Source organism: Glandiceps talaboti, chromosome 12 (genome assembly GCF_964340395.1).
Source record: "Glandiceps talaboti chromosome 12, keGlaTala1.1, whole genome shotgun sequence".
In the NCBI taxonomy this organism is placed as follows: Eukaryota; Metazoa; Hemichordata; class Enteropneusta; family Spengelidae; genus Glandiceps; species Glandiceps talaboti.
In genome coordinates this window covers 23764175-23783468 of record NC_135560.1, presented here as the reverse complement: position 1 = coordinate 23783468, position 19294 = coordinate 23764175, and the positions used below count along the sequence as shown (strand labels likewise).

Here is a 19294-nt window from a genome sequence, read left to right as displayed (position 1 = left end):
CCCCACTCCATCCCCTGAAAAATTATTTAAATAACCAATAACAAATCAGAAAGCAAAATGGTCCAGTTATAGAAAGTTAGTTGAGTAGTTATCTTAAAAATAATTTTGACTACAATACTGTAGACATTGAATATTGCCATGAATATTCATTGCGTTGCATTGTGTTGTGTTGTGTTGTGTTGTGTTGTGTTGTGTTGTGTCTTGTCATGTCGTGTCGTGTCGTGTTGTGTAAAGATGGTTCAACAGTGGAATCACCATTCTAGAGAGTAGACAAACCTATGTGGAGTTTTTGACTGTGAAACGCTTGGGATTCAATGTAATTAAATTAGGAACAATAGAAAAAATGTGAGCAAAAGTGGTACCCATGACTTAGCTGAAACTGTGAGTTAGCAAAGCGCAACTTACTGAGAGTCCACTTAGGTATACTATTGTACTCCAAATCTTAGATATATAAAGAATCATTTATAATGTCAAAACTTCATCAAGTTTTGAATAAGACAAATCAACGTGAGCTCTGTACTGATATCTACACAGACTTGTTATTATATACCATACAAGTGTAGTTTGCACTAAATGTTTTTATATTTCATGTACTCATGAGTGGTTCTGTCTAGACTATTAATCTAATATTAAAAACACATTTGACATATATAATAGGGAAATTCTGTTTAAAGTAACACTGAGTTTAAACTGCGTAGTTGTAAAAACCTACTTTAGAGTAATTTGTAGTTTAGAGACTGACGACCACACTTAGTAGCAGGTGCTATGTTGTATACATTGTCATTGGTGATAATGGGATTGCTAACGGCAACCAATGGTTTTAGCTGTCAATATCCTGTGTAAATCACACGCTATGGATATTTGTAACTCCAATCTGACTTAATTGTAGTGATGAATCAAAATAAATAGCCAGCATAAGAGAATGTGACATTGCATTGGTGATGGTAGGGTTAGACAGAGTGAAAGTGAGTTACGATGCTGAGTATCAATGGACAGTTGTATGTGATGTGTGGATTGCAGGTAAGAGTTTCTATATATGGACAGTTGTATGTGGTGTGTGGATTGCAGGTAAGAATTCTATGTATCGACAGTTGTATGTTATGTGTGGATTGCAGGTAAGAATTCTATCTATGGACAGTTGTTTGTGATCTGTGTGCATATGATGTAATCAAATATGGGATTTGCCTTAAAATTGGTCTCAAAAAGGATTTCTCAAAGTGCAATGAATCCTTTCACTGAGTCAAAAAAAATTTTTTGAAGTGTACAACTAGATAAGTGTATAGTCTGAATTTGAATCCTGTCTTCTGATGTCACCTACAATGAATATATTTTTCTTCTGTAATTTGTACAGAATCCTGACTTTCGTCTAACAAGGGACCAGTCAGCAGCTTTCCGTCCAAATGAAGTCCATGGCAGTCCAGTGAGAAGATCTGGTGAACACACACCAGAACGATATCAAGTTTCACCACATTACAGTAAGTATACACTATGGCATAAACTTATACTTGTGAGAATACAACCTGGAATATATTGTTATCATCTCCAGTGATCAGTCATGCTATTTTATTTACAGATAGAAAGATACACTATAGCAACACATATAGCAACAGAAAGTATTCAGCAATTCACGTAACTGACCTTATTTGGGAAAAGTGTACCAGGTTGTGATACAGAAAATTACTGCACAGGTAGAAATCATGATTTCTCCGTAGCAATACATAGAGTATATGATTACATAGGTACATGTGCATGATAAATGGCATGGCTTGTAATGCACACCTGTCTTTAGTCCTGCTATCTGTTTCTAAAGGAGACATACCAGCTGTACTTTGTATGTGTTAAAAGACACAATTAGGCCAAAGGCAGTGTCTGAAAATTGACTAACTTTGTTAAATGCCATAGGTCTCACCGTAGAGTCTACAGAAGTACATTAGCCAACAGTCACTGAGTCAGGTATCAAAGTTTTCAATAGCCTAAAGTCTGCCATTTCGGGCTACAATAGCCTAAAGTCTGCCATAACGGTCTACGATAGCCTAACGTCTGTTATTATGGTCTACGATAGCCTTAAGTCTGCCATTACAGTCTATGATAGCCTAAAGTCTGCCATAACGGTCTACGATAGCCTTAAGTCTGCCATTACAGTCTATGATAGCCTAAACCCAAGAGTTTTGCATTACAATATACAATAGCCATAGGCTTTAAATTTGAGTCTCGACCTCTAAGGTGTACATGTACATATTAAAAATAAACCATTGCTCTGTAAGCTACAGTACAGGATGCAAGTCACAAACAGTACAGCATGCTTCATCTACATAGATACTTGGATAGGGGGCAATGTAATGGCATGATTCACTTTTGTAAATGTGTATTTTTAGGGCAGCAAGTAGGTAAAATTTAACCAAAATCTTACCTACATATTTACCAGGTTTCCCAGGAGTATTTTTGTTCAAGAGTTTGCCAAAGTGCATGTGGTTTATTAGAGATCTCCACTTGGACCAAGCAATGTTTTTGTAAGGGCAGTAAGTAGGTGAAATCTATCTACGTTTACCCACAAATATATAGTTTACCAGACTTTCCTATCGGTGTGTCTGTAAGGGTAGTAGATAAAATCTATCTGACTGTTATATTGTATCAGGGTTCCTCACCTGAATTGAGGTACAGTGTATACATGTATACATACATGACTTTTGTATATCTATGCAATTCACTTCTCTGTTACTGTGGGTTCCTAATTTAAAACCTTATTTAAACCCAGTGTTGTACTTTCCTCTTTTCCTTTTGAATTAGATTATTCTGACCCAGCACAACGAGGTAGTTCGGGGCCAAGCGGTCGACGACAAATCCACTATCCGTCCACAGCATATGCTACACAGTTGACAGACCTAACTCAGCCTGACTCACAAGATGTACACTCATCAAGTGATGAAAACTCATCAGGCATACCACACATTAGACAAATCCAAAGTGCTGGTGGATCTAACGTTAGACAACATAAAAGTAACACACATTTACCAGGTAGGGGAATCTATACCAATATGTAGCATCACAACTTCCTGGTATGGTAATTTTAAATGCATTCTTGAACTATATGCTAAGTCCTTTAAAGATGTATATACTCTTGTAATTTCAGCTGTAAATGAGTACAAAAACTGCTTGAACTACTCTTGTAATTTCAGCTGTAAATGAGTACAAAAACTGCTTGAACTACTCTTGTAATTTCAGCTGTAAATGAGTACAAAAACTGTTTGAACTACTCTTGTAATTTCAGCTGTAAATGAGTACAAAAACTGTTTGAACTACTCTTGTAATTTCAGCTGTAAATGAGTACAAAAACTGCTTGAACTACACTTGTAATTTCAGCTGTAAATGAGTACAAAAACTGTTTGAACTACTCTTGTAATTTCAGCTGTAAATGAGTACAAAAACTGTTTGAACTACTCTTGTAATTTCAGCTGTAAATGAGTACAAAAACTGCTTGAACTACTCTTGTAATTTCAGCTGTAAATGAGTACAAAAACTGCTTGAACTACACTTGTAATTTCAGCTGTAAATGAGTACAAAAACTGTTTGAACTACTCTTGTAATTTCAGCTGTAAATGAGTACAAAAACTGTTTGAACTACTCTTGTAATTTCAGCTGTAAATGAGTACAAAAACTGCTTGAACTACACTTGTAATTTCAGCTGTAAATGAGTACAAAAACTGCTTGAACTACTCTTGTAATTTCAGCTGTAAATGAGTACAAAAACTGCTTGAACTACACTTGTAATTTCAGCTGTAAATGAGTACAAAAACTGCTTGAACTACTCTTGTAATTTCAGCTGTATATTCTCAATATTATCATTTGTCATATTATGACTTTGTATTTCTGGTATACTTTTTTATTTGCATATATCATGACTCTTTCCTAGAAGACCTTTCAAATGAAATATATAAATTCTGTAAATTAGCAAATATTCACTGCAGATTATAAATAGTTGCTCTTTATTTTCAGTAATTCAGTTTTATGTTTTTATTGCTTGCATAGTTGATAGTACTGTTATCAAAATATTCGCTGGTAAATGGCAAGTAAACTTTCAATCAGAAAGCTAGATAGCTCAAGTGTAAGACAAGATTAACTAACTGTTGTCATTTAGACTCATCGCAAGCAATAACAAGTATTTTGTATACAAGTGGTAACTAGGACTTCTAGTTAATACTAGTATTTTGTATACCAGTGGTAACATTTGAAGCATTTAATTGAAGAATTCTAAGTAGCATTTGTAGAATTCTAAGTAGCATTTGTAGCATTTAATTGTAGAATTCTAAGTAGCATTTGTAGCATTTAATTGTAGAATTCTAAGTAGCATTTGTAGCATTTAATTGTAGAATTCTAAGTAGCATTTGTAGCATTTATTTTGTAGAGTTTATTAATTATTGCCCACTAGTTCAGCTAAGTTATAGTTAACATGTTATGATAAACTACTAATTAACTTCTAAACAGTTTGCTAAAATCAATAGATATGATTTCAAAGTTTATATGGCTAGAACACAAAATCATATCATTGTGCAAGCTTGGTCTCAGATTATCAAATGGAGTGATGCACTTAAAAAAACTTCAAAATGATTTGTACTGGTTCTCGCAGCACAGGTATTGGGTCCTCTTTTAGTCAATTTAAGTACCACAGACTGAAAGATTGTCTCACTATAACACTTTAGAAAAGATACTGTTCTGTCAGCTTGTGTGTGTGTGAGGGGATAAGGAATACATTAATCGTGATGTCTTGGTTCTCTGTTCTCTACATCATAGCACATAGATAGCAATCTTTGTTGAAAGAATGTTATTTTTGTTGATGCGCACAGTTTACACCTCTCATAAATGAATTGTGCATTGTGAGATATGAACAGTAAATCAAGCGTTATGTGTGTTCATGGCTCTAGAATGTACACAATAAGATAGTGTAAGATTGCAGAGTAACACAGCTTGTGAAGTGTCTACATTGTACAACTTGCACTACAACACAGCATTATTACATAAAGATTGTAAAAAGTACACATACGACTTGCACTTAAACCCATTTTAATACAATATTAAATACATACAACAATGACCATATGATGAGGGTGTTAGACGCTTGTACCACAGTAGAAAAAATTTTGCATAATGTTTCTAAAATTGATAATATGAAACATGACAAAACTGTGAACAGTAGATTCTGTAACCTAAGACTTATAATAACTCCATAAGGTACAGAAAATTTCATCATCTAATGAAAAAAAAATGAATAACAAGATAAAATTATAAAAGGTTCAAAATATTTGGTTTATAGCTAAATCAATGATATTGAAATGTTTTTAGGCGGTGAAGAGTTACCAACTACTGTGGTAAATTGTCAAACTTACTCTGATTGGTCAGAAAGTGTTGTGTGGAACACATTTTCTACGTCTTTGTACTAATACATCATCTTCCTTCCCCTACTTTTGTCTTACAGAAGAAACTCCAATTGAAAATCCAAATAATAAAAATAGTAACAATAGTAAAAAAGGTACAAATTACAATGATTGATGTGTGCTATCAATGTTTGACATAAAACCTATCATTTGTTTTCAAATATACTTAAAGTAGCCAATCAGAAACTGGTTTGACCTTTGACTTAAAAATGAGCATACAAATCTTAATGTGATTCTCATTCTGAAAACTAGCCTACTTTGCACTTGCATGAGATTTTGCTGTGCATACTCATCCTCTGTTGTTGGTACTGATACAGACAAATATTTCCCAACACCCACCTCTACCCCACTGAATTTAAGAATGCACTTTTGAAGTTTGCTAAATCTTTTGGTAAAAATATTGATGGAAATACTGATATCAAATGTCATGTTAATAACAACTTCATATACATATACATTGACTTGCTGTCAAAATACAAAATTCCAGTAACCTGCTTTGCAGCTATTTTTAAAAGAAGCATAGAGTATGATATCCCAGACTAGGGACAATGAACACTAATATTTAACATTATGGATAACAATCATATCAGAGAGTACAAGAAAAAGTAAACAAATATGCTAGTAAAAAAGTTACATGTTCCTCAATATTACACCATAGAAAACAAGAAATGTTTACAAATTTGCATTGACATCAACATTTGTCATGAAAGGCTGGAAAGGATGATTACAAAACTAAACTATTAACTGAAAGATCCTGAGTCACATTCAGGAGACAAAATGTTTTGTCATTGTTTGTCCAGGGTAACATGGCCCTCTCTCATACATTGTGAAGTCAAGTACAAGATAGATTTCAAATATTTAGAGTCCTGAATACCCCCAAAAAAAGGAAAGGGCAATGAAATGTGAACAACTATAATGTGAAAACCCAGTATTTGTTTGTAACACTGACAACCTTCTTAGTTTAGTTTGGTTTGGCCACTGGAGACATTTGACTTTATCACCACCATAGCAGAGAATGAGTGTATATGGTAACATTAACATACTTTATATACAGGATAGGCAGACTGTAAATACTTACATATAAAACATACTCACACAGCTGCACAAGCTGACCCACACCACATGGCACATATACATACAGACACATATGTATGTACATACCGGTACATACATACATACATACATACATACATACATACATACATACATACATACATACATACATACATACATACATACATACATACATACATACATACATACATACATACATACATACATACATACATACATACATACATACATACATACATACATACATACATACATACATACATACATACATACATACATACATACATACATACATACATACATACATACATACATACATACATACATACATACATACATACATACATACATACATACATACATACATACATACATACATACATACATACATACATACATACATACTACATACATACATACTACATACATACATACTACATACATACATACATACATACATACATACATACATACATACATACATACATACATACATACATACATACATACATACATACATACATACATACATACATACATACATACATACATACATACATACATACATACATACATACATACATACATACATACATACATACATACATACATACATACATACATACATACATACATACATACATACATACATACATGACAGACACCCATGCATGTACACTTACACATACACAATTGCACATGCTTACATTGACACAAATACACCCATTTACACAGTTGCATGTATGATTGACTAACCTTTTGATCACACACTGTTTTACCACACCAGGTATAGAGGAACCACCGACGTGTACTATTGTTATCACAAACCATCCTAATGCTAAACCAGGTATCGCAGTCTGTCACTCTATCACCTATTTCTCAATTTGAACTTGTTTATCTCGCTGTTCTCTAGAAAATTAATTGTGTACAGGTTGATTTTCTCCAGAGCAGTCAGATCAATCCATGGCGTGTGTATGTGTATGTGTTAGTGGTATGGCAGTTAGAAACATAGTTTTGTTTACTTCTCCTGTGTTGTGACTGTCAATCATACAATCACAATTATGCATTGTATTCCCATGGTCTACCTTAGCTGTGGTACTAAGTATACTGTATCTAGACTTGTTCAAATCCTAGTATAAGCCCATCCTTTGCTGAACACCCAAAAGGTGGAAATGAAAAATTCAATGGCAATTATACTCAGATCATTTGTAAAATGTGTTTGGTGTTCAGGTAAGTCTTTTCTCTGAGACTGTGTAAAAGTCTAAAACCCCAAAAGTGGCTTCATCTTGATTTCACATTAAAATTCAGTCATATGCGGACAGTATGTATGAAATGGTTTATGCATGGGATGGGCTTATAGGCTGAGTATAGTATACGGTACAATACAGTATATGCCTTGTCTTCAATTCTTATATTTACTAATGTTATGTATTCCATCCAGTGTTAATGATACAACCCTGTAAATAGTCCATGTTAAAACCAATGTCATAGTATTCAGTAATGAATCAACCCAGTAGCTCAAATGTATAACTGCTGTTCTCAGACACTAGAGGGCAGTCTTCAGATTGAGTGTCATCTACATACAGTGTGCCATATAATACTAATACTAGTATCAACATTGTAGTTGTAGGCACTGATACATGTAGCTGTAGATATTGTCTATTGTTATGAATGCCATCCATGTTTATAATTTCATAATGTTTTTAATTTCATAACTTAAATTTAAAGCTGTGATTTGAATTTTAGTGTTGAGTTTTCCTTCCCTTCTCCAACTGGAGAGTTTGTAATCACCAATCATCTTGTTGATAGAGATTTAGTGATGTAGTTCTGTCTCAATGTGTTCTGCCCCCTCCTCCTACCCCTGTTCATATTCATAACTATCACAAGAATGCCCCCCCCCCCCCTTGATTTGTGAGTGCTTAGCTTGCTGCATGGTTTCAGTTGAAAACTGTCTTTGACTTGTTCATCGATGATGGCCACACACAAGACTGCTATTGCATGTATTACTACAGAACATGCAGACATCATTGTATATGCTATCCTCTATGAACAAGCCAGTATAAGTTTGTCACAGTAAAAAGACAAACTTATAGTCAACAAGTAAATGTTTCTCATCTACATGGCTCAAGAATTTGTAAAAATTGAAACCTTTTTTTTTCAAAGTTTGTACTCTTGATGTCATTCATTGTGTTTGAAATAGAGAGGTATGAAATAAGTCCAAAATCATGTTTTAAAACATTTTGTTACACATTTGCTGAACATGAAATTCAACCTATGAGTTTATGACATCACTAAAAAAAAATAACTGCTGGTTGATAATGAAACCTAACCTGCCAACAATATGAGAAACCTTTTACTCCTTTCTACATCAACATAGAGAATTAGATTGCATTATGTGTAAGCCATGATGAAATAGTCACAACAATGCACATCGACAAAACAATGGAAACAAATCATTTTCATCAGAATCAATAAAAGCTGGGGACATTTTTATGTCATTATTTTATCAAAAGTATTACTTTCCTGTTCAAAGGTTTCACAGAATAGTTATCAAAACCAATAATAGTAGACACATTTCTTGTCAAGATTTGATGGACCCCATAATGTGTACTGTGACTCTATAACACAACAGGGCGGTAATGTGGGAAGGGGTGTCTTTGATGAAGACAAAAATGGCCTGTAGTGAGATGATGATTTTAAAGTATATTTATTCTATTATCTAGGTGATAGAGTCATCTTTGCTGAGAGTCCTTCAGTACCTGGTGTACCCATAGTATATAGGACACCAGAAGAAAGAGGGGCTAACCCAGACAGACTCAATTTGGACAGGTGAGTCATGTGACTCTATGTTTCTATTCTGATTTTCTTTTAACAACATAATCTGTTATTTTTAGCTCCACTGTCAGCAAAGGCTGAGCGGAACTTAAGGGTTAGGTAGATTCTCCGTCACCGTCTGTCCGTCAACCTTTTTTATTTTCATCTTCTCGAAAACTGAGTCAGAATACTTGAATATTTGGTTGGCATGTTCCTTGGGGGGATGCTATTCAGATTTGTTCATGCCAAGTTGAACTGTGCCATTTTCAATTTTTTAGGAATTTTTTGTCAAAAATGATATTTTCAACTTCTTCTCTCGCTGACACTGTAGAATGGTACACAACAATGTAACCAAATCATATAAACATTGCCAAGCAATAAAGATTTGATCAAATGGCAGAGCATTAAATTCATATCTTGCCATTTTGTATGACCTGAGTGTAAGTAGTTACAGATGACGAGAGTATCTGAATACTAAAACAGTATCTCCTAGTTGGTGATCACTTGTTTTTTTACTTTGCGTGTTTTGTTGAATTTGAAGATATTTGCCAGCTCCATGCTGTAAAAAATGACAATCGTCCATCTGCAGGAGTGGTAAATTTTGTATATAGCGCCCTCTGGTGGTCAAAAATATGTTCAGCTACCCTGCACTTGTATGTGAGTGGTTTGTGTATGTAAATGCAAACCATTTCTCACAGAGCACTCCCTCTGTTGACCCACATGAGAGTAAACTTGAAGAATGAATCCATAGACAGTGCTATCTTATCAGTTTTAAATATAATATTTAATTAAGTTCTTGTGAGCCAACACTTTGTATAGCAGTGCCAGACAAGTATTTTTCTCACTCAAATTCTAGTCCTAAACTGAAATCACATTAAAAGGAAAATATAAATTAAAAGATTATAGAAGAAAATTATGTAATATTTCATCTTTTTTTTCCATCAGGAGGAGACTCACTGTTTGTCCAATCCTGGAGGGTGAAGAACATCTAAGGCTTCTAAACTTCCAGCATAACATGATAACTAAAATACAACACCTTAATAACTTAAGGAGGTTAATATTCCTGGATCTCTATGACAACCAAATTGAAGAGATTTCTGGATTAAGTACTCTAAAGTCATTAAGGGTGCTTATGTTGGGAAAGAACCGGTAAGTAATCTTTTGATAATATAGCTTGATAATGAAGGTGATTATAGACTATTCACAGATAATAGATAATAGCAATGATTATCGAATAGCTTTTGATAGGGAGATAGATTATAGATTAATCTTTGATTACAGGAATAGTTGTAGACAATATCTATAGCCCAAGCTCTGATAAGAGTAATTATAGACAGGTTTTCTGATGAGATTATAGACATAATTGTAGACAGTTTCTGGTAATGAAATGAATGAAGGCAATATCTGCTATTAAATCAACCATAGACCCATTTCTAATAGATTAGACAGTTTCTGATAATGAAATGAATGAAGGCAATTTCTGCAAATTTGAAATAATAATAATTTAATAATAATAATTTATCATTTAAAGACCACTACACGAACATGTCTCAGCGGTCTGAACATTACAAAATGAGAAAGACTAGCAAAAGAACATACCAAATGAATAATTTTATAATCTTAGAGATTTTTCTCCTGCACTATGTAATTCATAAATGATAAATTATTCAAATGTATTCTAGTTTGGTTCATCTAAATACATTAAATCTAAAATATTACGTAAAACTATTACACAAGACTTCACATTCAAATTATTTACATGCAATTAGCTATCAAGTATTTGCAATGTAAGAATTTCATATTAATTATTCGAAAGAATTTCAATATCCTTCTCATAAAATCCTTATAATATCTATGTTTCCTTGTAGTTTTTTGCCAAATTGAAATTACGAGTGTATTAATTACACAAATTGGTCTAGTTACTTTGCAAGCCATATAAATTGCCTGAGGGTTTTTAGACTTCTGAATGTCTCTAGGACACTGACTAATGTATATTGTATGTATATCAAGGAAAGATTAATGACTAGACTTCATTATATCCAAACAGCTGTTGTAATCTAAATGAGTGTATTTATTTGAAATTTACATTGCTGACTGAAAGCTTTCTATATTATGCACATATATATTGTAAATAGAAAAATTACAAAAATTATAATTTTATGACAGGATCAGTTTAAAGAGGTATTGTGGTATCATTATTGTCAACTGTCTCAATCCATATACTTCTGAACAACTGTAACATATGTGAAATACAGACTTGGGAACATGTATTTATTTATTTATTTTATTTACTTATTTGATTTATTTGGGGGCAAAATACAGTGTTAGAATAATTGTATTGTGATTATCATCTGTTCATCATATAAACCTTGTAAATGCTACAATGCTGCACTGGTCTCCAGTCTGTTTCCAAACTAATCTTTGATAGGGCACAATTAGTTTCATTTACTGTTTGGTGAAGGCAAATATTAACATAAAGACACCATAGCAAACAACAAACAAACACAGATGATTTGAAATATAATAATTAAAGTCAGGTTCTTTCAAAGATCAGATTTTAATCATATTGAGTGATCTTTTACCATCACGAAAAAACCAGGTCCTTTCCCTAATTTGCTAGGTGTCCACAAATCATTTCTCTCTATGCCACATTTATTAAAATGAGACAAGCTAAATTTGTAAGCATATATTACCCAAGTGAAATACTTAAACAAAACCACATTCCAGTATATTGTTAATGTTGATGCATGTCTTCTATAACATTACTATTGTCTTCTCTGGCATGGTTAGAACAGCTGATTGCATAGTTTGGATTTCATGAACATATTTTGATATGTATGCTAAATGAAGTCATCAGATCATTTATGGGTTATATCAGGATACCAGGTTTGAGTTCAGTCAATTACAAGTGGTGGCTGAGTCTGCTTAAATAAGTACAATACTGTGAGTACCTTTCAAATATGCAGCAAAAACTATGCCCAAATATGTATAAACTACGCCCAAATATGGATAAACTATGCCCAAATATGGATAAACTATGCCCAAATATGTATAAACTACGCCCAAATATGGATAAACTATACCCAAATATGGATAAACTCAGCTTGTGCTCCTTTAAGGAACTAATTCTGTTTATAGAGAAGGATGTTATTAACAATCAGCCATCTGAATTTCTCATCAATACACTGACATATTCCTATCTTCTCACTTTATTCATAGAATTCAGAGAATTCAAAATCTTGATACACTGATTAAATTGGATGTACTGGATCTCCATGGAAACCAAATTAGCCAAATTGAGAATTTGTGTCATTTGAGTGAGCTGAGAGTACTGAATCTAGCAGGCAACGTTATTAGTCATGTGACCAACTTGGCTGGCATGGACTCTTTAGCTGAATTGAATTTACGAAGAAACAGAATAACAACAGTGGTAAGTATTGCTTTGTGTTTTCATTTCATGCCTTTCAATCATACAAAATATCCATTTGTTTGATGGCATTCATCTACTCTGTGACCCCTATATCAACTAATGAAATACTGCTAGGCAACACACTCTGCGTAGTCTGTACTTTCAGAAAGTGAATTTACTGCAGTAGGTCAAACAAGGTTACATTGGGACACCCTAGCTATCTTAAAAGAAACACAATATGAAGACTCCCCAGATTATAAGAAAATGCTGTAAAAAGTGATATTTTATGCCTTGGTGTACATGCAATTGATGTACTCCTAGTTAAATCAGTCGTTGACGATGGACAATCCAAACAGAATTAACGTATTTAAGGTTAAGGGTAAGAAGATACAAAATATGGTAAGTTTAAATAAGTCTTGTTTTTCTAAAGTGAGTGTATTATTCATTCTTTGATGCCACTTATTTCAAACTGTTGCTTCTTATATATATATATTAACATAATAATGTTGAATACATGACAACTCTAACATTTGTGTATTTTGGGTTGTCAAGGATTGCCCTGCCGTGGTTCAAACATGTCAAATTTGTTTCTATTTCCACCTGTTGATGTTTATGAGACAAGATTTCAGTCCATTTTGTATGAGAGACCTTCTGGCATAGTTCAAATACATGAAGTCTATATTGTAATATAGTGTATTTAAAGAGAGGTTAATCTAATTACAGTGTGTTCACTATTCAGACTTTATCGATCCACTATGTCACATCCAAGAATTGACACGTTGAAAAAAATTCATTAACCTGTAACTTTAGACCATGCAAGACATCAAACCCAGTACATATAATTTGTATATTTAGAATGAAATCTACAATGGTTGTCAGTTACTCTTGAATCAAATCAATAAACAGTAGTACACATAATGAAATCAACATTACCTTAAAATGATTCTTTTATTTAGTTGCCAAGGTGATTTATAGCCTGTAACATTCAGTACAGTATACAAAAGTGTGAATATTTCATCATATCATTAGAGACATACACTATTAGCATTGTTTAGTTTGTTTGTGTGTCTGGAACCATAGAGCTAAGAGTTCACTATTTACAATACATTGTATAAATTACCTATTCACAAATCATAGATCTTTGTGCTTTATTATGGAGATATTTTGTATAATATAATATAATATAATGTCCGTAATTTGTATTGATTTCATTGACTGACGTGTTATATGTGAATGTACAATGTTATACATGAACTGGAACATCACAAATTTTGTTGGAGCTTTCTAAATTACAGCCTATGCTACTTTACATAACTATAAAACTATGTTTGTTTTTTTGGAATTAGAGTTGCACCAGTTTGAGAGTGGTTTCTCATTATAATGTACATCTCATGAGTACAATAAATAAATGGCATGAATTTCCAAATATAATGTCACACTTTAGTGAGGATTTTCAAGGTGGATTTAAGATGATAGTTTTTAAAGGCATTATAGTTATAGTTATACACTTTATCACAAACTGAACTGCCGGTTTTTCAGTGCCACCATGAACTGCTGTTTTTCATGGCCACCATGAACTGCTGTTTTTCAGGGCCACCATGAACTGCTGTTTTTCAGTGCCACCATTGTGATTGACAACTAGTTAAGTTATACATTGTACATTTGAACAATAAACCATATTACTACTTTACCACCATACAAGATATTTTAATACTAAATTTTCAATTTGAATTAAGTTTTTTACTATTTTTGCTGATGTGTCTTTCGGTTATTAAAATCGAATTCCTCATAAATAGTTTTAAATGTTTCCATGGTTACCATGCATACCTTCTCAATCAACAAAATTTAGGTACTGGTGCATATAAAATAGTCAATTTTTCTTTATATAATTAATATCATAAACACATGGTAAAGACATCCATCCCTCTCTCCCCCCCCCCCACACACCCACCCCAGTACATTATTATTAAAGTTAATATTCATGTGGACTTATTTTTTTTTATTCTGACATTGTTCTTGTGTATTATATTAAGTCTGTTGACAGCTTTTCATAGAATTTATCACTCTCTAAATATTACTGATAGATGTTACATCATACACACAATGTCATTAGTATTGATTTAAAAAACACTAAAAACAGTTGACAAAATGTGTGACAGTATGTGATAGGATTTACTAAAGACTAGTGGCAGGTCTTTTTTAGTCTAAATAATAGTCGTATCCATGGTTATCCATAACAATTGAGTTATTGGTAAGTTGAGCTCTGTTTTGTCAAAAGTAGATATTTTTAAACTCACAGAATTCTACAGATCATAAAAAAATGCATTTTCACTCTGTTCTTGATAATTGAATTCATTAATTCTAATTGTATGTTATTTTATCAATAGACAATGAACATTTCTCACTTCATTTTCTATTAAATCATTCCAACATATTAACGTGTAAAGACAATTTTAATACGTTACTTAATTTTGAACAACAATGGTACTTACGTCAAATATCTTGATTCACATCAGAAATGTTAGTTTAAAGTAAAGGTTTGATGGTACATTTGGAATGAGACTGATTGTGAAAACACTGTATTTTGATAACATGATATCAATCTAGTATACAGGGGATAGGTGGTTTTGTGATCAGTGTATTATGGTAATCAATTATTGAATGACTTTATGAAATTGTCTGAAAATAACATGTCATCTAGTGTAGTATAGTGTATGACAAGTATTGCAATGGGAATTTAAGAATAGATGGAACTATAAAACACAGTGTTTTGTTAAATATCTCATCATTTTCTTCTCATCATTATTTTTTCACGGTCTACTTTCTGTACAAATATGGATTGTTATGTAATTTAGATAAAACAGTAACGGTGGCAATAATTACATTAGTAGAGGAAGTATTGCTATGTACTCAAAGATTTCATGGATGACTACATTTAATATACCCAATAAGTCTGTTTCTCTCTGTCTCTGTCTGCCTGTCTATCCATGTGTGTCTCTATGTCCCTCTGTCTTTCTGTCTGTCCCTGTGTGTATGTGTGTGTGTGTGTGTGTGTGTGTGTGTGTGTGTGTGTGTCCATGTCTGATGTGTGTGATTTGTGAGTGGTGTGCATGTTTGTGTGCATGACATGTGGGTCTGTGTGTGTGTGTGCGTGTGTGTGTGTGTGTGTGTGTGTGTGTGTGTGTGTGCGTGTGTGTGTGTGTGTGTGCTTGCTTTATACCTTTGTATATATATGTTAATATACCTCTAGATCTATTGATGAAGGTATTATTTATTTTTAATCTAATCATGTATTGAAGGATGCAATAAAAGACACAGACAATAATAACTTAGATCAATTCTTCAGCTGCAGTAGATGCAAAGACTGTAACACGTATTTTGTCTGAGTTGTATATATAATGCAAAGAATAAACATTTCACTTGTCTGTTTCCTGTTTGTTTCCAGAGTGATGTTGAAAATCTACCAAATCTTCAGAGGCTATTTCTCAGCTTTAATCAGATTTCCAGGTACGTTTCTCAATTTGTTATCCAGACTAGTATTTATATATTAACAATGATATGTACCTTGAGTTCCCAAGGTATTTTATCATGACTATATGTTTTGAATGTACACAAACTGTGTGAATTTCTCTAGATATTCCATTTCTGTGTTACCATGGCATCCATAGCAACATACCGTAGTCTTCATACTAACCAAGGAATTAAATGGCTTTATCAATATTGTCACGACTTTGTGTGTTTGCTTTTTAAATGTTCAAAAAAGAGGAAGTTATCACAAAGTATCTATTGACACTATCTAGTCATAGACCCTCCATGTTGGTTGAGGGTCTATGATCTAGTCAATATGACAAACACAATGTGAAGTTTTTATGGACTGAATATTAATGCTATTGCAGTACTATTTATAGTTTTATAAAACACGATCATACCTCCATGACGCATGATGTGAATGTTGATGGCGTCTTGTCATTTAAATGGAGACTGTGAGTTAAATGTTAACACTGTGTTATGTGTATGTCTGTGTGAGTTGAATGTTAACACTGTCCTGATCTGATATTTTCAGTTTTGATGACATCCAGTGTCTGTCTGAGTCACCGTCCTTATCAGAGTTGTCATTGGATGGTAATCCCTTCTCTCAGGAACAGTACTATAAACAGATTGTACTCCGGTATATGCACCAACTGAGACAATTAGATATGAAGAGAATTACAGTAAGTTCATCATGGTATTCCTTTACAGTGGGTGGGATTGTCCATATCTAATATTCTAAGGAATGAGATGAGAGATGAGATGAGACTTACAGTTTTCAGATATCTGTATATGGGTTTTAGGTTATATCTTCTGATGTACTTACAGGTAGCATAGGGTTATGTCACTAGAAGTGAGGTAATGCCCTCTGACCTCTGACATCATCAGGGATAGATGGTTATATCTTATGTATTTACAGGTAGAATAGGGTTATGTCACTAGAAGTCCTCATGAGGTTATGCCTTCTGACCTCTGACATCATCAGGGATAGATGGTTATGTCTTCTGACATCCACAGAGTGTTATAGTCTAGTGCTATCCGTGGCATCAAATCTCAAGCTCTCACTTGATTCGATACCATGGTAGATGAAGACTAGAGGGTGTTATATCATATGAATTCCATAGGGATAGGGTTATTGGGATATGGTAGGAGGGGATGAGATGGGATGAAGTCATGGCTCAGAGATTCTTTGCTAGGACAGGGGTGAAATTATATACTTGAGATACTTGTACTTGGTGATAAGATTGACTGTAGCTGATCAGATATCTTTAGGGAGGGGAGGGGGAGGGGAGAGGGGGTTAATATGTTCTCTTAGCTTACATCATCTAGGATTAATAATAGTAAGGTTATGACATTTTAGTTGACTAACTAATTGACTAGAGGAATATAATATTTGACCTTTGACCTGCAACCACATGTTAAACCTTCACTAGCTGCAGCTGGGATATTTTTTTCATCAAGTAACCAAAGAGTTATTCACTAATAATTGGTCAATTACTTATAAATAAAATATATTCTGTATGGTTTTTTTTTTTTTTTTTTTGTTTTTGTTTTTTTTTGGTTTTTTTTGTTTTTTTTGTTTTGTTTTTTGTTTTGTTTTTTTTTGTTTTTTTGTTTTTTTTTTGGGGGGGGGCTGATTTTTGGGTGCAGACCCCAAAAATGAACTACATGTATAGAGCTCCAAAGAATATATTTACCCACAGGTGATTCATTACTATTCAGGGTGTGTGACATTACAAGTAAGTCACTATATCTAACAAAACATGTACACGAAAAAAGTTTCCAGCTGCAGCAGTGCAGCTGTAAGTACCTATCTAGTCTCTATATTGCAGAACAGAATTTGAAGACTAAATGACCAAAGGTAGTATTTACTGTTAGAGTGTGTGTGTGTGTGTGTGTGTGTGTGTGTATCAATCAATCAATAAACTTTATGTAAAGAGAGTAGCCCAGTTGGCCAGAGACGTTATTCCCCAGGACCCTCCATTATGCATTGGTATAATAGCAGTATTACATGCATTGGTTATTTAGGAAGAAGAACGTAGGATAGCAAATGTAATGGCAAGAAAAGAAGATGAACGGAAAAGAGAAAGCAATAAAATAGCACTTATGAAGGTGAGATTTATGATTTCATTGTCAGTTTAATAGGGAGATGAAATATTTTTGATAATGAAATACTGCAGTCATATACAAATATCAAATAGTTCATGTCCACACCATCCATCAAAATGATGCATTCTGTACAATATACACATTGATAAGACGTACTAGCTGGCTGTAAGTTTTGCCATGTAAACTTGACATAACTAAAATATCACAAAAAAACAAGTAGTAATTTCCATACTATTTCATACATTTCACAATTTAGTATGGTGCTAAGTGTAATACTTATCTAACTAATGTCAATCACAAGTATACACCTAAATTATTCTAAGTTCACCAGATTTCTCCATTTACATGTGGCCAGAGCTTTACTATAAAGTTCTTAGCATAACGTTGTTGTTGCATTTCTTTCAATACACAGCTTCTATTAGTAGGCATTGCGTTGTAAAATCTTATGTTTCATTTCTATCTACCTTTCTTTAGGAGAAACGTCGGATAGCAATAAACAACGCTGCCAGACAGTGGGAGGTAACACAGGGTACCGCTATGGCTAAGACTACCAGACTACAGCCTGGACCACTCACATCTCATACTAACATTACAACTTGTGCAAATAGTATGTCAGCTATTGATGTGGATGATCACAGACCAGATACTGCGTAAGTTAGCCGTGGGTTTTTTAGTTTTGTGTGGGTTTTTTTCTCTAATTGCCAAATGCACTACATTTCAACAGATATAAAAATTTAGTTGTTTCTTCTTGCTTGTATTCAATGTTATTGTGTGTCTCTGCATGTGTGAGTTTGATGGCTGTGTTGATGACTTGTTGCCATGGTAATCACAACAGCAGCATCACTATATCCACAATGAATGGTTGTCATGATTTGCAGAATGCGATGTGATGTGATTTGATGAGTAGACACCATTGCAATGCATGAGGCAT

The 19294-nt window shown here is 33.5% G+C and overlaps 1 protein-coding gene across 1 annotated transcript in view; it reads left to right on the top strand.

Moving 5' to 3' along the window:
• The window catches only part of LOC144443534 (leucine-rich repeat-containing protein 49-like), a 34648-nt gene that overhangs the window by 8909 nt on the left and 6445 nt on the right, over positions 1-19294 (top strand). The window contains exons 3-12 of the mRNA XM_078133057.1: positions 1352-1475; positions 2788-3015; positions 7291-7350; positions 9227-9332; positions 10263-10466; positions 12537-12747; positions 16172-16233; positions 16790-16937; positions 18283-18366; positions 18838-19013. Coding sequence (XP_077989183.1) covers positions 1352-1475; positions 2788-3015; positions 7291-7350; positions 9227-9332; positions 10263-10466; positions 12537-12747; positions 16172-16233; positions 16790-16937; positions 18283-18366; positions 18838-19013 — 1403 coding nt within the window. The remainder of the gene's footprint in view (positions 1-1351; positions 1476-2787; positions 3016-7290; positions 7351-9226; positions 9333-10262; positions 10467-12536; positions 12748-16171; positions 16234-16789; positions 16938-18282; positions 18367-18837; positions 19014-19294) is intronic.